Source organism: Lichenostomus cassidix, chromosome 6, assembly GCF_008360975.1.
Source record: "Lichenostomus cassidix isolate B80296 chromosome 6, HeHo_3.0, whole genome shotgun sequence".
Lineage (NCBI taxonomy): Eukaryota > Metazoa > Chordata > Aves > Passeriformes > Meliphagidae > Lichenostomus > Lichenostomus cassidix.
The window spans coordinates 23,843,328-23,865,207 of record NC_139487.1 but is presented as its reverse complement, the minus strand read 5'-3'; the positions used below and the strand labels follow the sequence as shown (position 1 = coordinate 23,865,207).

Here is a 21,880-nt window from a genome sequence, read left to right as displayed (position 1 = left end):
CCATCTTCTCACTTATCTATGACTCCTAGAGGTGAAGAGGGGACTTCCAATGAAAAAATTGCTATCTTGAACTTAAGTGGACTGTAACAAGGGTGACAGTAGATTTTTGCTAAGCTAAGAGCAGCATTAAATCCAGAAACGGTGAGGGACTGCCTGAAACTTTTCCCGAAGAAACTTCACAGGAGACCAGAATGACAACTGAACCTCAAAATGTGGGTGCTTTTCAGTTAAGCTCCTCATAATGAATGCAAACAAAGCATCTATTCAATGTATTCATTCCCCTGCATGGTTGCTAGAAGCCACCAGGGCTACTGTCAAGGGGCAATGACAGGCAAAAGCTTTCTGTGTTCAAATGCATCTGGTGAAGCACATGGTGCCAATCCCATCATAAGAGGTTGCTACATTTATGAATGCAGTTGCTGCAATAAACGCATTCTAACTCTGCCTTCTCTTGCCCCACTGCAGTCTCTGCTGTGTTGTCTAACTAACACCATCCAACCACCTACAATGAGAGCTATATTCAGTTTAGGTGGGGAAAAATGATCAAAATATACTAAAAACTCTTCATCCAAAACATTTCATCACCTTGACCACTCTTTATTTTGACCTCTGCTTTTGACCTCTATTGCTACAAGAACCCTGTTGTGTTATCTTTTTTGCCTGTCCAGAAATACCATTTTCTTCACAGCACCTTACTAAATAGAGTGAACAGTGGAGCTGCCAAATAAAAATATATATATTTCAGTTTAACTTATCAAGTAAAAGAGAGAAGTGATAAGAATAGAAATTGCCTTTAAGGAAGGAATTAGCATGCCTACAAAAAGCCCCAAACAACTCCACAACAACAAAACAAGCAGCTTCAGACTAGTTCCCCCTTCTAGACTTTCTACTATATCCTGACTTTCTTAATACCATCTGCCAGAAAGGCAAGTTCCTCAGATGTGATATCTGACTCTTGGGGTTTTTTCTTCATTTACCAGCAAATCATAGAAAATCCTTCCTCACAATTTATTAAGTCACTAAGCTTCATCCACCTTTTTTCTTCTTTAAAACATTATGCAACTGTTTGAGTTTGGGATGCAATTTGATTGAATTCTTCTGTTATGATCTATGTTGTAGACAGAATATAAAAGACCTTTTACACTGATGCAAGTTTGTTCCATCTCATGCTGATGCACATACATTTAGATGTGCCCCAAAGGGCTTCTAAACCAAGACAGTTTACAAAAGAGCAAACTAAATTTGTGCAGCAAGGACTTTGTCACAGGAAAAGAAAGAAAAAAAAAAAAAAAAAAAAAAAAGTTAGCCTCACTGAAGGAGTTCCAGTTTGATTCAGCTGTTCCAAACTTCACCTTGCAGCTCTGGAAAGCTAGAAGCCTCACCCACACCACCCACACTTAAATTCCTTCAAGCAGATAGCTCTGCTGCCCAAACTAGCTGCTCTCAAAAGTTGAATGCATCCATCTTTGGTGTTTGCAGCTGACAATTGAACAGCATTTTCTACTGAGTGTATGCTGACCCTCATTTGCTGTTGCTTGTAACCATGCCTTTTCAGAACAGCAACTTTTCTTCCAGCTTGGCAGAAGACATATGTCTTATTACAGCAAACCAAGATATCAACTTTGATGTTTCAAAGGTCAGATTTTTTTCTGTTATCAAAGGAAGGCATTTTTTCCCCAAAACCATACTGGGAAGACACATTAGTTTTTACCCTTTTGTCACGCAGGAAAGGGCACAAGAAACTATGCTCGAGTTTTAAAGTTACCTCCTGGGAGCTCCTTTGAAAACTCCTAGTTTGATTGCTATGGTGTTTGTACCAAAGCGAGAAATAGCTGCCCTGTTCCACTCATCGTAGGGAAGGCAGCAGGGAAGAGTTTATGAACTGTAATTACCCGCTTACCCACTCAGGCTCCTTCCTAAAACAGGAATCATTCATCATCCTCTTTTGTGCTACCGACTCCTTAAAAGGCCTACTCAGCGTTAACTCCCGGGTATCCCACCACAGCCAGGCTCCCCAAGAGCCGCGCCAGGGCTACCTAGATGGATTTCAAAGGGAACATCGCGCCGATTGCCTGCCTTATTTGGAAAACCCTAACTCTGCACGGCTTGGCACAACCTCAGCGGCCGCGCAGGGCTTCGTAAACCTGGAGCTCTGACAGAGATTTAACGGGAGGGCACCTCAGATCGCAATGAACTCCCAGCACCGGCAAGAAACAGAAATGAGAGTGAAAAGAGAGGGCGGGCTAACGAAAGCCGAGCGAGATTTGTTGCGTTATAAACAAGCCCAAAAGGGCCCAGCGAGGAGCCCTCGGGAGGGCTTTGCGCGTGTTTGACGCAAAAATCTTCAGGAAGGAGGAAAAGGAAGGCCAGGGAGCGAGCGAGGGAGCCGGCGCGACCCAGGCGGGCGACTGGCCAGCGGTCCGGGGACACCCGCGGGCAGCGGTCCGGGGACCTCCGCGGCACACGCTCCTCTCGCCGCGCTCGGGCGGGCAGGGCGGGGGCGGAGCGGCGCCGGGACGCCCCTGCACCCCCGCGGCGGCCGGGAGGCCTATGGGGGCGCGGCGCCGCCGCCGGAGTGCCGGCAGCCCCTCCCCGCCGCTGCCTGCGGGAGTGGGAATAAAGACAGATAGCGGGGCAGGCACCGGCCGGGCGGGCGGGACGGAGCGCGCACAAAGTTTCCTGCGGAGCCCGCGGGCGGCGGCAGCGATGTCCGTGCTGCGCGGAGCGCTGGGGCTGCGCGGGCGCCGCCGGCCTTAGGGGAGCGAGAGCGGCGCGGGGCGCGGCAGCGAGCCCCCGGCCCGTCCTCTCCTCCGGGCGGCCAGGAGGAAGCGCCCCGGGCAGAGACGGGAGAGCGGCGCTGCCGGAGCGCGGGGAGGGGGAACGGCACCGCGGGGCCAGCCGCGCCGGCAGAGCCGGGGGGAAAGATGAGCTTGTTGTCAACCATCGACACCAGCGCCGCGTCCGTGTACCAGCCCGCCCAGCTCCTCAACTGGGTCTATCTCTCGCTGCAAGACACGCACCAGGCCAGCGCCTTCGATGCCTTCAGACCCGAGCCCTCCTCGTCCCAGCACCCCGACCTCAGCTACACTAAGAGTACCCCGGAGCTGGGCTCCTCGATCAGCTCCAGCTATCTCAACAGCTTCTTCCAGCTGCAGCGGAGCGAGGTGAGTCCGCCGCGCCGCCCGGCGCGGAGCCCCCGGCCCCCCCGGGCCACAACCGCCATGATGCCTCGGCAGCCTCCTGCCCCCTTTCCCCGGGCCGGGACCGAACCCGCCCGAAGCGGGGCAGCCCCGCTCCCCGCCGCGCACGCCGGGGCGGCTCGGCCGCTGCGCAGGCTCCTTCTCCCGCCCGGCCGGCCCCTTCCCGCCGGGCGCTCCCTCGCTGCCCGTCCCGCTAACGGGGCCGGGGCGAGGCGCCGCCGCGGCATTGGCGCAGCCGCCGCCTCCTCCCGCCGTCCGCCAGCGGCGCGGGGCGCCCGTGTTGACAGTCTGGTGAATGGTTACACCGATTTCCCGTGCGCGGCCGGAGGGACGGGGGGCAGGAGACGCAAAAAGTGCTACATCCGTCATAACGTGCAAAAATACCACCACCGCCGCCGCTACCAACGCTTCCCACCCCCCCCACCCAAAACCTTACTTAAAAAGCTTGGTACAAGAATACATATGGCTTACGAGAGATCAAAGGCAGGCAGTATTTGAAAGGAAGAGATATAAACAGGAACGTGACAAAAACAGCGAAAAAAGTTTTGTGCACGTTTCATAACTCAAGAACAAGACTAAATGCAACCAAAGGGAAGGAAGCTAAAAAACTAGGGTATGCAAAGACAATTCGCTGTGGAACTCCCTGTCACAGGAAGTTGTTGAGGTCAAGCACTTCTGCATTGAAGGGATTTCACATGTGTGGAGACACTGCAAGGTGGCACCTCACACACCACAGCTCCCAGCCTCTCCAGAAAAGATCCAACTACAATTTGGCACCCTACTATGGGACTCTTGCCGGAGGCATTCGACAGCGGTTCTGTTTGATGGGAGTTAGATGGACTATACATCCCAACCTGCTCTGACACTTCCCACAGAATGACATTTCAAAGTCCTTCCAGCACCTTTTATGTTAAACATTCACTTAAAAGGTATTCTCAGTCAAAATACACTTGCCTGTTCTATCAGAAAATTTATGGAGTTATTAATTAAAACCAAATCAAATTCCCCAACTGCTCTCACATTATAGCTGCTGTTAAAAGCCAGAGTTATCTAGACACATGCTTTCCCCCTTAATTAGAAATTCTTTCTCCTTTAAGAATTTAACAAAGCACATACAGTGTCAAAATAGGCACTGTTTTTGAGAGTATGTAGTTGAAACCACGTTCGACCTGATTGAGTGATGTTAAGCATGACATGACATAGGCAGTTTAACAACATATAGATCTAATAAGCACATTGATTTTGCAAAAAGATTAGCAGGCAGTGCAATTTAAACTATTAGCTACCTACCTGTTGGTGACAAATTGTAGACTTTGCCCCTTTCTGCTTGGCTTACAAGCTTTTTGGTACCCAGGTAGCAGCAAGACTCCAGGAGTTTGGCCTGCATGGGCTCCAGACTGGGACTCTGTTCAGGCCCATGTTTGTTCAAGTCAGGATACATTCTGCTCACAGCAGGTCCTTTTTCTTTCTGGGAGAAAAAGGAAGAAACACGTAAATGGAGACTGCATTCAGGAAGCCTTTAAAACAGTCTCTGAGAAACAGTTTTCTTTTCCTGACAGTTCCCTGAGTTCATTTTCAGCTTCTGCTATACTCTATGCAAGTAGGGGCTAATCCTTTTGTCACACTCCCTTTCCACTTGGCTCATAGTTCTTTCCATTTTTTTCCCCCCAACTTTTCTTCTTTCTTCTGGAAAATCATTTCCCTGGTATGCCAGACCTTCCTCAGGCCCGTGTCTCTGCCCCAGCTCCAAGCAGTCAGCCCCTGTGCAGCCTCCCCCCAGCTGTGCTGTTTTCAGATCCCAGAAGTCAGCCTCACTGCATTTCTGTGTAGATTCCTATCATCCACAAGCTGTAACTTTATTCTGCTCTTTTTAACCTCCTTAGTTTCCTGAGGCACATGAACAGCAACAGCAACTGAGAATGCCAGCTCTGTAGAAAGCCAAGAGCATTCACCATTCAGGAAATAAGAAGCCATTTCATTCTATACACATATTTTAACATTTTTAAAAGATCAAGCATGTTAGTTTGTTCCCATTCATTTTCCAGCCTGTGATGATTGCATTGACTGTGTGGCTGATGGAGACACTTCTATGTTTCCAGTATTTACCTGAACTATGTCTTAGTATGTGGTAACCTGAAAAGAAGGAAAGGAGCACAGCCATTTCATATGTCATGGGAATGCATTTACTCTGCTGGATATACCCTGAAGGAAGTAGGGAACCCTTTAATTCCCCAGGTTAACACTACCTGCTTATACAGCAGTTTTCATTCAAGGGTTTGGAAGGTGCTAGAGAAACTGTTGCTCAGGAAAAGTTCTGTCAATATGTTAGATGCTTTGTTCTTGCCAGAAACTGGAAACTAGGCTGCTTTTTGGCAGGAGTCGCCCGAGAGTTTCCGACAATGTCATGCTCCTAATTCTTGAGATTCTAACATCTGTTTATTTGCAGATGCCATTGGGTATATACTACATATTTCAACTGCGTAAAATTATTTTGGAGAGCATTAGTACTGTATGCTGTTTCTGCAGCAAGTGGGCTTATGCTATCTTTGGAACAACACATAGCTTTCCACAGTTAAACTGTTGACTGTTTTCTGCACAGTGCTTGCTTTGGTTGGCATTTTTTTTTTCCTCCCGGTTTTGTCCTGGGTTGGCTTAGCTTGGAGCCGAGCTGTGACAATGATTGACACATAGCTGTACACAATATTTGGAAAGTGACCTAATGAGGGTCCAAAATAGCAACAGATTGAGAAATGATAGGATCACAGGGTGTAAAATAGTTGTGTGTCCTGTATGTTGCCTTGCAATTGAAAATTTCTGGAGAAGAACACTTGGAATAAGAGACAGCACTTGTGAAAAGTTGCTATTATACAGGGTTTTCAAGTCTGCATGGCAGTGCCTGTGTATGTGACTTGCATACTGACCAAAGGAACAGGACAGAAAAAAAATGAAAGTGCCAGCACCCACAGAGTAGTCTTGTACTTCAAGATTTTTGTCCTCCAGACTTCTTCCACTACAATGGATGCCTTCTAAATAAACATGATGAACACAGCTGTTTGGTGCATAAAAGCCCATTGTACCAAGAAAAAAAAGCAATAATAAAGGTTTAAACAGTAAAGCAACAATGAGTGTTTTGTTCTGTATGCAAGACTCATTTTGCAAAACAGACCTGCTTTAAACCAAACTTTATGGCAGCATTTGCTGTCCTAGATATGAAATAAAAGCATGTTAGACCATTAAGATGCAATAAATTGGCCATTGAACTGAGCTCCACCCTCATTATAACACCATCCATCAGAGCCAAGTATTTAAGGCTTTTTTGTGGGGCTGGTTACATGGAATTTAATGCCTTTGAGACACAGCCAGGTATCTGTGGCTTTGTCATGGAGGGGTGTAATTGAAAAACCTAGACTAAAGGGGCAAGAGACCCATAAGTTATTTTTCCTATACTAACAGGAAGCATCCAAGCAGGTCAATGCTGTCTTTGGTCAGAAAGAGAGACAGAAAGAGATAGAAGAGAGAAGAAGAGACAGCAAGCATTAACTAGAAATTATCATATTACTATAGTTAAACTTTTTTCTCTACTCTGTGTGTCTTTCAAGAGCAAAATTCCTTCTAGAAACCTCTATGGCAGCCACTTTCTGGATCTAAACCAGATTTTATTTAAGCACAAATAACTTCATATACTAGATGAGAAAATAATCACCATTTTTACGTTTCTGACTCAGGGACTTCCAGATCCAGCCCTTGTAGGCAAGAGGAGAACTAACTGGAAATGAAAGAATACAATCTAGTTAGGTTTGCTACAGTAAAGTATGGATCACTTGCTTGGAAAGAAAAATGTGTGGAGTCAAAAAATGTTCATGGTGTGCTGAGGAAAATAACCTTCAAGTCCCCGTGAAACAGGAGAAGGTGTGCAGCACTGGGGTAGATTAGATAGCTCCCCAAATAAGACAGTAACATTCATAAGTTAACAACAAAAACTGATGAAACACTGGAAGAACAAAAATGTAGGGAAAGAAATTGGCAGTTCTACAGAAAATATATTTTACATCAGACAAACTTGTTATCTGTCTGCCTTTCATAGAATTAAAGGGATACACACTAGCCTGATACTTGATGAAGAAAGATCTGTTATTTGGCCTAGATGAATTAATTTCCACAATAATTATAAGATTAAAAAAATCTCCATTCTCATAGTATCAGAAGAATACAAGGATTGCTATACTAGATCAGGGTATTGACCCACTAAATTAAGTGTAATATCTCTAAGAACAGCCATGATTAAAAGATTTAAAAGAGAGAACAAAATGCCTTTTAGGAGGCTGCTCACAGCCAGTATGGTCGGAGGGCAAACACAACAGAGATGCAGGTTTATCAGAAATTGCCACATGCTCCAAAACACATCCTATTTGTTTAATTTTGTATAACATTATTAGCTATTCTAACACAGAGCATGTTTTTGATCCACAGGGTGCTTAATGTGCTATGAACTCAAGTGAGGACTTCTTGCTTTCTCAGCTACAGGCTAAACAACCACAGTATTATCTCCTTTTATTCAGCATAGTTACTGACAGAGTAGCACAGTCTACAGTACCTGAAAGTATCCTTTAATCATAGCCATTATGATTTGATTGATTTCCTAATTCTAATTTTTTCTCACTATTCTTTGTGTAAGTACCAACATTTGAGTGCCCTTATCCTTCTCCACATTTTATTGAAAAGGCACTAGCACAACAATTCATGTGTTGCAGGAACTTGTGCTCTCTGCCTCAGGATGACTGTACAGATATTTTATGGCTACTTAAAGTGCCAGTCAAGTAATTTCAAACTGCTTTTTAGGAAGTTAAATGTCAGTTCTCACATTGGTCCTCGTAAGAGATTCCAGGGAGCTGAATCTTTTATATTAATCAGAGGACAACATGCATTTGGAGATCTTGGCAACACCAGCCTCCTCCATCCTCCCACACTGCCAGCTCCACAGCCCTTTTGATGATGCTGCCTCAGCACACGAAGTGCAGCTTTCACAGCCCACTGTAAACTGGTCTCAAAATCTTAGATCCTATTACAGGTATTTGAGCTAACAAATATTCTGTTCCCAGTTCCAATTGGACATATGCTTTAAAATGCAAAAATTCAGGGGTTCATGTGTACAAACATTTTTTTTGCTCCCTGTTCTTATCTCTGCAGCCGTGGCCTCCTGCTTTGCTGCTTCTGTAGTCTTTGGAAAGCACCCACATTTGCCAGGGAAATAAAAACCCCATGTGTGAATGTACTATAGGAAGCAGAGTGTGAAAATAAGATCTATATCTTGTATAAAAAGCAGGAAACTCAAATTATCATCCAAATTACACTGTTCCATTTGTATCACCTAGGTATGGCTTTAGGCTTCTCTGTTGTCCAGGATTAAGTGTTTTGTTTGTGTATGTTTTTTTAAGTGCATGGTACTGCACATAGCAGATGCTTGTCTTACTCTTGACACTTAGGCTGAATTACCTAATAGCAAGTTGATTGCAGGAGGAAATTCACAGGAGCTAAATTTGGTTCACTAAAGAAAGAGTTCTAAAGATAATTATGTTGCTTTTACTCTGGATTCCTTACCTGACTAAGAACAGCAGAAAGTTCCCAGAAGTAAGAAGAAAATAAGTTGAAATTTACTCCAGCAGCCAGAGCTTCTTGTGTTGCTTCCTTACTCACAAACTGCCCCTGCCCCCCGCAAATGCTGCTGTAGCTCTCCAGCACACCTGCCCTACCTCGAGCTGTAACTAATTCAAACATGACTTACACCTGGGCTTTAGTTCATTCACAGTAAGAGTATTAACCACCATAATAATCTGCAGCTACTTGCTTTCACATCAAAATCAGAACCACGGTTGGAAAGCTGGCAAGAGCTAAAATGTTAATTGCTGAAAGAAAATCAAGTCTTCAAGAAGAGGGATATGTGTTTTCTGCTTTACTATTGTCTTATTTTCTATAGGTTGAAAAGAAAAATAAAATCTAGCAATAGAAGATAGACCAATTATAGTTATTATTCCTGATTAGCTGAAAATCATTGCCAACTCTTTTAAATCACTTGGGATTTTGTATTTATGTGAACTCCTCATTGAGAGAAGCGCTGGCATGCATTTTCTGCCTCACAAATACATTCACATCTTGAAAAAACTTGTCAGGCAGTATATTAAAAGAAAAACAGCCCAACCTATAATTGGAGGCAAAAGCATGTAGAATTCTTGTCACAATTATATTTTATACACAGAGCTTTCTTTTACAGTTATTTTATGCGTTTACAGTGTCTTCCATGCCAAAGCACCCAAACAAAGGGGTGATGTAACTGTGTGTTGGGTAATGATTTTTCATCCACTCCTCTTTTGCTCTGCAGACACAGACTCAGTTATTCAGAACAGAAAAAAAAATCTTTCTCCAGTGAACTGCACAAATGATCAGACAACCAAGTATGACTTAAACCAATATATTAATTTATGAAGTGTTTGGAATGAATTGGATAACTAAGATGTGTACTAAACTGCTTTCATCCCAAAGCAAATCCCCCTCTTCCCCCCCACCCGGGCCTTTTTTGTTTTGTTTGGGAGATTTTCCATACTTGTACAAGATGGATAACAAACAACTTCTAGCAATAGTCCTGTTACTTTGGTAACTGACAACAAGAAGAAAATATTGCATTTTACTGACAGATGCTAGGTGAGGATTAATGCAGAGGAAAATTTTCTAGATCAGAGTTTAAGTGAATAAGAGGACTCTGAAACACAATTTAAGTGAAATTGGAATCTAAGATCAGAGGATCTTTTCCATGCTACTTTAAGAAGCATGAAAAATAATGACACAGTGCAGTTGAAAAAAGTTGCAGGCACAGATATTACGACAAATCATACAATACTGATAAAATGTATTTGCGTAGAAACAAAAGCAACTGCGTCCTGTTACCCAAATTAGATGTGTACATAGAAATGCTACCCAAAAAGTGATACTGAGTAATACCTTCCAGTTTCTGAACACATTAATGAAATGCCACAATTAACATAACACCTGTACCTCTCTCCAGTTTCTTTTTCCCAGAAAAATTGCCAACAGCCTGATGCCCATTTTGCTACCCTTTAAAACTGCTCTTCCTCTTTTAGAAAGCCATAATGAAGTTATTAAATTAAATAGGGAGAATATAAGTCTTTTCCTCGTGATTTACTTAGGTTCTGTGTGGGTTCCAGAGCAATTTTAATAGATCAAAGCAACTAATTAAATTTTAAAAAGCTATTCAATTCTTACAGTAATGCTGATATAATTCAACAGACAGCATTTCATAAGTGTAAAAACTCAGATCACCTCATTTTTCCTGCAGGTCAGTTCATATTCTCAGAACCATAGCAAACAGTTTGTGATGTACTAAAAGTAGAATCTAAAATTATAGACAGATTCACTTGAGGAGAGCAGAATAAATGCAAGGTTACAAGTCCTGGGCTTTCTCCATGTCCTTCATTGTCTAGCCAGGCCAGCACAGCTGTGGGGAGTTTTGGTGGGTTTTCGGTTTTAGCATATCACAAGCCTAGCCCATCACTTTCTGTGATATATCTTGGTGCATACAAATAGTAACAAGTCCAATACTTTGACAAAGAGGAGTTTTAAGGAGCCTTTTTCTTAGGTCTTTCAACTGCTGCTCATGGGAAAACTGCCTGGTCTTCCAAACCTGTGGAAGACAAGTGTGTTTCGACAAATTTAGTTTGAAGATTAGCAAATACCCTCATGATCCAGGACTTGAGCTCACATGTGAAGCAGAAATAAATTCCTGCTATATTAAATGGCCACCCACACCTACTCCCTGCATGTGGCAGGATTTGGAGTGTCTTTTTAATGAAGAAAAGATACCTTCTATATATCACCCTACACAGAAGGATTGTGGTTACCTGCAAACCTGTATTTACATCTCATCCAGCTGACTGCCAACCAAGCAAACACTTTAAGGGGATCAGCTTACTCTCATAGATTTCTCTTGCTGCAAGGAGTTCCAGGTATCTCAGTGATTTTTGCAGGGCAGTTGCAGCCTATATTTCTTGACATTTAAGAGAGCCTGCTAGGCAACTATTTGTAAGAAGTCATTAGGGCTGTGGATACTTGTGGTTGAAAGGAAAGCAAAGGATCTATTGCACAGTCATTGCATCCTAAAAATGGAGGACTAGCAAGAGTTTTTAAGAGGGTTTGAGCATCAGTGATCCTTGAAATACAGAGGTGTGCTTACGTAACCATCTTTCTCCAACATACATTACAACTGAAATCAGTAGAATAATAGATTCATTCCTCTAACAGTCCCAGCTTAGGGAGAAAACAAAAAAAAGCCTCCAATCTACTTAGAAACCAGATTACTCAATTGTTATTTTATAATTTATCTGAAGCAGATTGTGATGTTTTAGGTTTGCTTGCTCAAATCACACCTCAAGTTGTGCTGTATCACAGTTGATTAAGAGGGTAGCTTTAAGTGTAGATAAAACTATCTAAAAGCTGGAGTCACAAAACGAACTTCCAGCCTGTCATTTAGCACATAGAAATAATTTATTTTCCTCACTCTATTCAATTTAATACAAGTTTTTGTCTTGCTGTGAGTGCAGGAACTGAGGCCCTCAGCGCATTGCGAGGGGCCCGTTCTGGGCAGATGATGTATTGTTTCTACCTCTGACAGCGACCTTAGCTTTGCCTCTTTTAAACTTTGGCAGCCATCGCAGGAGTTCTGTGCCAAGAAGGCATTACTGAATGTAAATGATATAAACAAAACCGTCTCAGACTTAGGGTTCTGTTTAACCCAAAATGGACATTTCTTAGCAAAATCTTTCATCATGCAAGAGCTGCACAGGAGGTAAATGCTTTCCTAAGTGTGTCTTGAACAGGCACATATCTATTTCCGGGTGTTATTTTTCTTACGTTTGGAGTGTCAAAAGACCTACCAAATGAGAGGAAACCTGACTCTTGTTTTTCAGACTGCAGGTCAGATTGAGACAAGATTTCCTGCAGGAAGCAGAGATGTTAACAGAAAGTGCAGGGATCAAAACATGTCCATCCGTTTCTTCCCTCACTTCATGCTATACAGCCTTCATAACCTCCTCCTCACCAGAGAACCCTGTCTCAACCAAAGGGATGTGTTTTGGGGCAGTGCGAGGCAGCAATGGGATGGAGGGGCCTGGCAGGAGCCCTCCTTCCAAAGGTCAGGGAGGTTGGTGGCTGGGGGAGACCTGGCTGCAGGCAGGCAGGGGACAGCTAGGGAATCCAGGGCTCCTGCAGGGATGAGTTAAAGTAATTTGCAACGTGAATGGCCTCGGTTGTCCCTAATATAGTGCTCATGTGTTAGAGCTTCTCTTTAACATAAATGGGCAGTTGTTGGGCATTCAGCAGATGAAAAGGAACCCTGCAGAGCTTGGTGCGAGATGTAGAAAGTTCCTTCAAGACTGCACACCTCTGACCAGAGCAAATCTTTGTCCTCCTTTGTCTGCCTTTAAAGACCTTTGGCGACATCCCTGTCTGTACATTGTGTAAAATGAGTGCCCTCACTGATATCCACAGCAAACCCTTCCCTGAGGCTGTAGTAAGGAGGATCACACTACTAGCAGAAAGCCAAAAGGCCTACCTGAGCTCCAGCAAGCCTGGAGGTGGTGACTGAGAAATTCCTGAGCTGCCAACGTAACTTTACCACTATATAGTACACAGGGAGTGGGACTTTTATAAGATCTGAAGATCTATGAAACTCGTTGAAAGCTTTGGATCCAAGTTTAAATACCAGCAGATCTAAAGCAAGGCAAGTTGGTGGCCGATGTTGCTCTCCAGCCTTGCTTTGAATTGAAGGTACACACCAGTCATGCACAGAGGAGCGTGTTGCACCCACTTGCTCTTCTGCAGAGTCCCAGCAATTACAACCTGAGAAGCCACAGCCAGCTGAGCTGTCAGATTTGGAATAACTAGATTAGAGAGATCTATCTGCTGGATTAAAGATTCATCACCCTTCAATGACTCGCTTCACAACCACTCACAGGTCACATTGCATTCCTAGTTGTCCTCTTAAGATACTGTTGTTAAGTGCCATCTATCTGAAAATATTTAGAAGTAGGCATTAGTGTTAGCAGTTTAACATAAACATGTATTTTTCTAAAACCCACCACAGAAGAAGGATGAACTAAGGTATACTTGGCTAGTCTAACTAGCCAGGAATGCATTAAGTTTTACTTGGCTAATCTACATTTATCTGTGCTTTTATATGAGAACTTGAGTAATTCAGATTTTACTAAAGTCAGGCCAAAGACCAGATTTTTTGACAGCTGACATAAAAGTTGACTTCAGAAGAAAACAGAGACTCAAGTCCTTTTTTTTTCCTTCCTCTAGGTAAACATTTTACTCACTGAGTGATGAGCTTGGCTTTCAGTTTTCCAGTGATAAAATGTAACTGAACAAACTCATAAGCTGTTTTTTTGTAAAAATATCCAATTTATCAGAGGAGCTAAAGCAGACACAAGCCATACAGGAGCAGTTTTTGAGGTTTTCCAGTTCAGCCTTGGTAATTAAACTTCTCTATTTCTTCTGGCTCAAATTAATACAACTAAATTTATTACAGTGTTTTAATTTAATCCTTCTGTTTTCAGAAGGCTTTGGGGTTGGCCATAAACATTGATGATGATCTTAAAGGTCTTTTCCAATCTAAACAATTCCATGATTCTATTATATGATTTTGCATTGGATGTTTTCTTTGGGGACAAAAACAGGGACCTGTTTTGACCACTTACAAAGAGCTGAAACACAGAGAAGTCACAGATTTTAAGTGCCCTTCTCCAAACGTGGTTCTCTTCTGGTGCAACTGTTGCACTTTCACACATATTGCATGGCACTGCAGATAAAGCCCACATCAAAAGCAAGCCATAGGACACTAGCAAAGAAGGCAGCTATAGGCCCTCAGGTTTTGTATATTACACATACAAGCCACTGAATTACTGTTTGGGTAGCTCAGATTTCCCTATCCTCTCAACACAAAAATAGCAACTGAGTGAGGGCAATGACTTGTCTATCTCACAGTTTTATCCATGACACAGCATGGGGACCACTGAGTTCTTATCTTTGTGAAAATCCAAGCTGATAACTTTAGCACCTTTTGCTATTTCGGTTCAGGGCTAATAATTCACATAGCTAGTCTAGTTACCATCATACAGGCAGGAAAACATTTAAAATTTACAGTATATGGAAACCTTACCTTTTCCACACTGATGAGAGGGCAACCCAACTCCCTTTTCCTAGAAACTTCAAACAGCTATAGCATCTGTTGACTTAAACTTAACTCTGTCTGTTAAGACTGCTTTATTTTTGTTTGCTTTATGAGGTCAGCAGCATGCTAAAGCAAAAATAAGTAATCAAAACTCCTTTGCTCATAGTTTTTCAATTACAGACTATTTCATGTTGTGGAAGCATTGATGACTAGAGTAGGTTTTAGGAATATTGAAGTGTTACAGGACCTCACTTCAGTATGTGCAATTACAATACATGTGGAGAGAGCCATGAGTACAAATCATACTAACTTCTAGAGCATCAAACAGATGTACTGGCCACATACAGCCCCCATCAACCAGCACAAGTCATTCTAGCTTCAGGGAACTGGTGGATATGTATCCCTTTATCACTGCTGTAAGTGTCCAGCAGCCACAAACTGAACTTGAGGCAGAAATTGGTTTTTCCAGATATGCCTCTGCTTTTCCAGTCCATACCTAAAAGCTTTGCTTCTTAAATCCTAATAAGAAGATACCATTCTCACATAGACAGGTTGCCATTGCTTATTAACAACAGCTGGTCTGGTAGATGCTCAGAATTAAATGTGATAATTGAGAGGCTCTTGTGCTCTCTGTGCTTTCTGGTCCCTGTTAAAAAAAAATACCTTTACAGGTAAAGCAGTAGCCATACATACCAAAGGGAAATTTGGAAAGTAAGATTTACCACTTACTTGCTTAAATGTTTCATTGCATATTCCCAACAGTTATCTTTTTTTCAACATTATACCATTGGTAAAAAAAGAAGTTGAAGAGACAAAGCCAGTGTTTTGGTGTTTCCTTTTCTGCCTCTTGACACATCAATCTCAAAATGTTTCTGAAAGGCAGAAAGCCAAGGGAATCAAGAGCATTTGCCAATCATTCACTTAACTAAGAATTTCTTAGAGGTGAATTAGATACTGGAACTCTTGAGTCACTCACGTATGTTACCTAACTGGAAATCAGAGTGAGGAAACTATAGAAGACAATAGCTGCCTCTTGCACAAAGGAGCACACTGCAACCTTACAGATTACATGCCCTTTAACTGGAAACAGTGAGCAAACAAAAAACAAAGGAAATTTTGCTTCCCAACATCACCAACAGACACAGTTTAAAGATCTAGCCAGCAGAGACGTTACCTTTGGAAAATACAACATAGGATTTTCAGTTTGGTTCAATTAAATCAGTAAGTTTGATAGGAAGGAAAAAAACAAACAGACAAACTTACATTATCAGCTTGAACCTCCCATCGAGGCAGTTTCTAAGTTTTACCACCATCCCCCCACTAAGGCAAGATAAGGAAATCCCGAATTCATTGCAGCTGGGCTGATGAGCCTTGTAATTAGGACATGCGGTGTGGTCTTTCGGCGCCTTTAGAGTATTAACCCTTTCACTGCCAAATCATTATATCCTGTTTGAGCTCGAACTGAGACTATTTCAGAGGTACTATTGTCTACCTTTTAAAGAAATAGGTTGGCTTTCCTAGTGGTGCATTGTGAACACAGAACAGTCACTGTTTTTGGTGGAATTCATGAGAGGAGCAGTCTCCCTGCCACCTCCCAGATGAGTACTAATACACTTGAGGCCAGAGTGAGTCAGAATGCATTTCTTTCTTCCTCTCTATTTCTGACCAAGACCATCAACATTCTCCCTAGCACTCTAATCACCCCCTCCAGACATCCCCTTTTGGTGTGAAGTTCATTCAAAGTTTTTATTCAAAACCCTTCTTAAAATCCCCTTTGCAGGAGTGCAAACACTTAGTAAGGGCTGAATTGCTGTTCTGCTCAATTGAGTGTCCCAGAAAGAAAAAAAAAACAAACCAACCAAAACTGTTTTATGTATCTCAGCAATATTCATTCACCCCTTGTCTTTTACAATGACAAAATGGAGTCAATCACCATTTCATCATATTCATTACAAGCCCTAAGCTTTCACTGTTTGATTCCAGGGGCCAGGATGAACTTTCCCATTACCAACCTTATTATATAACTTGGCTTTTGGGAATGGCTTATTTCCTCATCTCCTTCTGAAGAACTGGAGATTGCCAGAGCTAGAAAGAGGATGTAGCACCATTTGTGCTGGTGCTCTTTATAGCAACTTTCAAGTGCCAGGTTGATGTGTTTTTCACATTGACTCGAAGTCAAACAGATTTAAGACCATTTTCCAGGTCAGATTGGCAGGAACTGCTGAATTGGTTCACCTGGCTATACCCAGAGGGATCAGCTGCATCTTGAGATCGTCTAGGCATTTCCAAAGGAATGCATTGTTCTTTAAAGTACCAATGACATCAGCAATGTCCATTTTCTCCTTTACTGTCATCTTCTGGGATGTTATATTTGTTTCTTCCTTTTTTAAACTCTGGGCCTCAAGATGATTATAGGGAAGTGTTTCACGGTGCTGTGTGTAGACTGGATGTTTTGCTGTGTCCAGCTGTGGCATGTATTGCACAAATGCCCTGCCAGCTGAACCGGGTGGACGCTTTTAGAGCCCTGTGCCACACTTGGGCCACAGAACCACAGGTGGCTGCTAAGGTTATGATTTAGTGCCAGTGCAGCACACAGTCCGATGGGATACTAACCTTTGACACAGCTTCTGGCTGCCACGGTTGAAACAAAAGTTTGTGGAAGTTGCTGCCAGAGTGAGCCACCTTGTTTTTCAGTGTTGTCCTGAAAGGTGCCAGGAAGGGTTGGTGGAGGAGTGAGTTACATAATATCCAGCTGTGGTTCCACATTGCTCCATTTTAATGAGGGCAATAGCTCAGTGTAAAGGATGTGTAGGAAAGAAAACTCTCACGACTGCGTGCCATATATCCAATTCAAAGCCCACTGTAGGCAGCAGATAGATATGTTTTGGTTTGTTACTGAGTTGGCCCTGGGGGCAAAAATAGCAGCCTCCTGATGGGCAGGAGTTATTCTACATCCCCAAAAGATATTCCAGATTCTGGCAATAGGTAAAGAATTTGTGACTTCACACATTCTGTGTCCATACTTTCACCCTTCTATAAAATCAGATAATAAGGAATTTGCAAAGTTACTGATGGGTGTAATGCAGGTGAAGTACGTTAAGAATCTCTTGGCAAGAGGATCTCGTAAAAAGAAAGACTTTTATATTTTTCCAAGTGTATATAAGAGAAAGTGGCTCATAGGGAGACAAGAACTTCTTGAAGACCCTTAATTAATACTGTTTTGGCATCCACAGCACTTCCCCTTCCTTTTAAAAATGTGTTGCCAAGAATTTCTCATTTCAATAGCATCCAATAAATCCTAGAAAATAAATTCCAGTGACCATTGGAGGTGTCTTTGGTTGCTTGATGGCTAAAGCAGCTAAAATCTTTTTATTACTTTTTGAAATATCTTTTCCTTTTAAAATCATTGGCTTTAACCTCTGAAAAAAAGTGGCTGATTCTCCTCTCAGCTACATTATCTTGCACCAGCACAGAGCTATGCTACACAGGATGTTTAAGTGCCAGGATGTATGTGAAATCCCCTGTGAGATCAGATTCAACTCTGGGGCCCCTTGAATTGATCCTGCTGCTGTGCACCAGCTTCAGCTTTGCAAAAGGGGTCAGTGGAGCTCAGCATGTTGTGTTTGACTATAGTGCAAGTGGGCAAAGCAGATTATTAGGCTGAATTTTTCTGCACAGTGTACACCATCTGTGGTGGGATGGGACTCAGGGATAGTTGTGACTCACCCAAGTACTTGTGCCTAGAGCTTCAATATGACTTTTTTGGTATGTGATTGTCACCCAGAAAACACTCCCTGTGCTGACATCCTGAATGTTTGAGATCTCTGAAATAAATTTCACTTCAATTTCAGAATTATTTCACACACTCTAAATGAATTGCAGTAAATGTCTTCAAAACATACATAACATGTATAAACATATGAAAACATGTATAAGGTCTCTATTGAAATATTTGAATTCAATAGAATTAAAGCACAGAGGCACAGATTGGATCTCTTCTTACCTCATTTTCCCATAAGCCATCAGTAATTCTCTGATGCCAGGAGAATTACATGAGCATAGCATTGCAGAGCTAAGGTGGAAACACCATGTGAAATGGGTCCCATCATGTGAGGATGGAAAGGACAGTCAATAGTTGGTCCTGTTTCTATAGCGATTCATTATTATGTTAATTTTTTACGAGTTTTTATTTACTTTTTAAACTCCACTACGAAGTTTCTTTTGAATGTCAAAAGGTTGAAGCCAAATTAATCCTTGTTATCTCCATTAGGGAGAATACCTATTTAGGTGTTGATGGGTTTCCTGCTGTTCTAAAACTACTGAATAGCAAATTAGGAGCTACTGATTTTGATTTGCAAATTGAGAGAGTGAAGATCCTATTGAGGTGAAGTAGAAAACCTAACTATTTACTGTTTATCAGGAAATGTTTAAATCACAGCAGGCTCCCCCATAGAAAATCCAAACCAGATGTAGATCTTAATGCTTCTTGTTATTATTTGAACATGGGACTCTGTATTGGCTGTCTGATTAACCAGATTGGAAATTAAAAGTTACTTTGCATTTTTCTTGGCTTTCTTTTCCTTTCCCTGACTTCAATATCCTTTGTGTAAGTAGTTCTGGACACAAAGGGGTTCTGTTTTGTGAGTTGTTCTTTCAGCTTTTTGCCTGCATAATCTAGCTGTACTATGAATGCATTATGGTCAAACACAAGAAAGCAATCATTGCTTTGTGGAAAGGTTGGACTGAGAGAACCATGGCAAGCTCAATAGTTTCCTCAGCAGTGGGGGGACCAGCTCCATTGCACTGCCTTCATGAAACATCTTTATTAATAGCCTGAATATTGCTCCCTTCAAATATGCAGCTGTGTTCCTAAGGAAAAAATAAATCACTTTTTTTCCCTGCAATTTTTATCCATCCCGTATTCAGAACAATCCTTAATACCGTACTATGTTGCATGTGACTTAGCTGTTTTCTTTTGCAGGCTCTGAGCAGCAGTCTCTACAAGAGTGCATCACCTTATGGCTCTCTTAATAACATTGTGGATGGGTTAAGCTCCCTCACTGAGCATTTCTCTGACCTATCCCTTTCTTCAGAAGCCAGAAAACCCAGCAAGAGGCCACCTCCTAACTACCTGTGCCATCTCTGCTTTAACAAGGGACACTACATCAAAGACTGCCCCCAGGTAAGGAATATATAATATTCTGAGAAAATCTTCATCAAAATTTTTCCCATTCCTCGATTAAGCAACGCAGAATTTGACTAAAATACTTTCGAGTGAGTAACACTGAAGAAGTATCTAGACAAAGTGCCAAGCTAGCCATGTGTTCTTTTAATCTATTCTTTATCACAATGCCGATGGAAAAAGTACAATGTTTTATTTGCCTCATGAGTATTACAGAGGACATTAATCTGGGCACACAAGCATGTAGTCTGGTAACTTTGAAAATGGTTACTCTCTAATTTTCTATCAGGCAGAGCTCTGTGTAGTCAGTTTGGCAATGGCACTTAACAATAATATAACAAGTTACATATGCTAAAGGAGAAGATGTTACATTCATAGAGGACTGTGAATCAGTATTACAGTAACACAGGCTCTGGGTATTTCGGTTGCAAAATCTTTTTTGTCTCACAGAAGAGCCTTGCTATACTTTGCAAAATGTGATGGTCTTTGACTTCTAGAACTTTTCTGGAGTGACAAAGCTGGCAATATTTATTTCCTTCAAAAAGTGGTATAAACCACTGTGCACTAAAACTACTTGCCAATCTGCAATTTATTATTATTTTTTCTTGAGGCTCCCAAGCCACACTATACCACGTTTCTTAATTTTCTCAAGTTTCAGCTGGATGCAGTTGTGTTGCTGGCTTAAACTTTCACAATTTCAACAACATCCTATGTGGAGTCCCAAGGAAATTAAAATGCTGCCAATATTCTAAAAACACAGATGTGGACATTACCAGCATCCATTTCATTATGACTTTAACCTCCTATCCTCTTATTGTGTGACTTCCAGCAGAATTAATCTGCGTAAAATTAACTACAGTTAATTAGCTGTTGAGGATGTCATACATTTATAAACCAAAACACAGGCAGAAAAGCATCTGCCAGCAGAGCAATGTCAGTGTGAAATCAAGTCTAACATCAGATGATCTTTAACTGAGTGTATTCCTTAAGCTGTTATGCATAGACTAACTATTACTTTCGCTGTATGTCTTTCATTAATTCTAATGAAAGCTCTGTAATTAAAGTACATTTGCAGTCTTGGGTGTGGCACTTGAAAATATTTTTACTTGTTCTTTTTTCGATATAGATTGAGTAAGAATTTTCTTTAAGAGAAAGCTATGAAGTTTTCTTTGCTAGGAGATCAAAAGTACTCTGGTTTATATAGTTCTGTGTTTACCTAATTTAGCATGTTACAGAAAAATGTAAAGATAGGACCAGGTAATAGCAAACATTACTTAACACGAGGATTGAAACTCCAACTACTAAATATGTGTCAGAGTGACAAACTGCTGGACTGGGGGTGGATGGCTGTGCTTTGCTGCGCTGTGTGAGAAACCAAATTAATGCAACAGGTCTCCTGACAATCAGTATGTGCAAGCTGCAGCTCATGCAAATGGTCCCAAGTGAATTTGTCAGTATTGGAGCAGTAATGCATCGTTTATTTCATAGGTATTTTTATGGCTTGAGGCACTAGCGATTAAACATATTAGTGAAAATTGAAGACACACAGAGAAATCCAGGAGATATCAACAATTAAGGGTTGTGTAGGAATTCTCTGAAATTGCACATCCTGTATAATTTTTTTCAGATTTCATTTGTAAAGTCTTCAATTTCTCTGTGAAGCAGGAAATGGAAAGACTTCCTACTGGCATACTCTGTGACTGTCCTACGAGCTCGGGAGAAATGAGTAAAGGCCCACAGGACAGGGAAACATCTGCTCGCTCACCACATGCAGTCTATGGTTACAGGCAGCCATATCATATAGCCCCTTTTGGAAAGTGATCGTGTTTTACTTGCGAAGCATTTCAGTATTTTACCTTGCTGCTGCTGGTGTGGGAAGCTGCTTCAGGATCTCAGTCGTCTCCTAACTAGAAATCCTCCAATTTCTGGGATGAGAGTAACTCATGGCCACTTTATAGTCATTTGTTCTTCGGCCAACATTGTCCTCCACTGAAATAGCTCTTATCCCTCCCTGGTGTTTATCTCAGGATATATTAATAGACTGCAATCATATCCTCTCTCAGCATTCAGTCTGTAGGACTAACCAAGCCAGGTTTTCTCAGTCTCTTCACAAAAATATACAGACCCTCTATTCCCCTGTCCTTTTCATGGCTGTGCTCCTGTGCTTTTCATCTCCTTGCACATGCATCACTACATGTGCATGTGGCATCCCAGAACAGAGCTTGGCAGGGCCTTCTGCTGTGTGTGCGTGTTTGTTTA

General features: G+C 42.0%; 1 protein-coding gene and 1 long non-coding RNA gene across 2 annotated transcripts in view; one reads left to right on the top strand and one right to left on the bottom strand.

The window, feature by feature from the left end:
• The window catches only part of LOC146435478 (uncharacterized), a 43,809-nt gene extending 28,062 nt beyond the window's left edge, over positions 1–15,747 (bottom strand). Inside the window, exons 1-3 of the long non-coding RNA XR_014852961.1 lie at positions 15,703–15,747; positions 15,169–15,311; positions 4,491–4,668 (exon numbers count right to left, since the gene is read on the bottom strand). This is a non-coding gene — a long non-coding RNA (uncharacterized LOC146435478). The remainder of the gene's footprint in view (positions 1–4,490; positions 4,669–15,168; positions 15,312–15,702) is intronic.
• Positions 2,569–21,880, top strand: part of ZCCHC24 (zinc finger CCHC-type containing 24) — a 108,317-nt gene continuing 89,005 nt past the window's right edge. The window contains exons 1-2 of the mRNA XM_085064036.1: positions 2,569–3,164; positions 19,421–19,621. Coding sequence (XP_084920162.1) covers positions 2,925–3,164; positions 19,421–19,621 — 441 coding nt within the window. The 5' untranslated portion in view covers positions 2,569–2,924. The remainder of the gene's footprint in view (positions 3,165–19,420; positions 19,622–21,880) is intronic.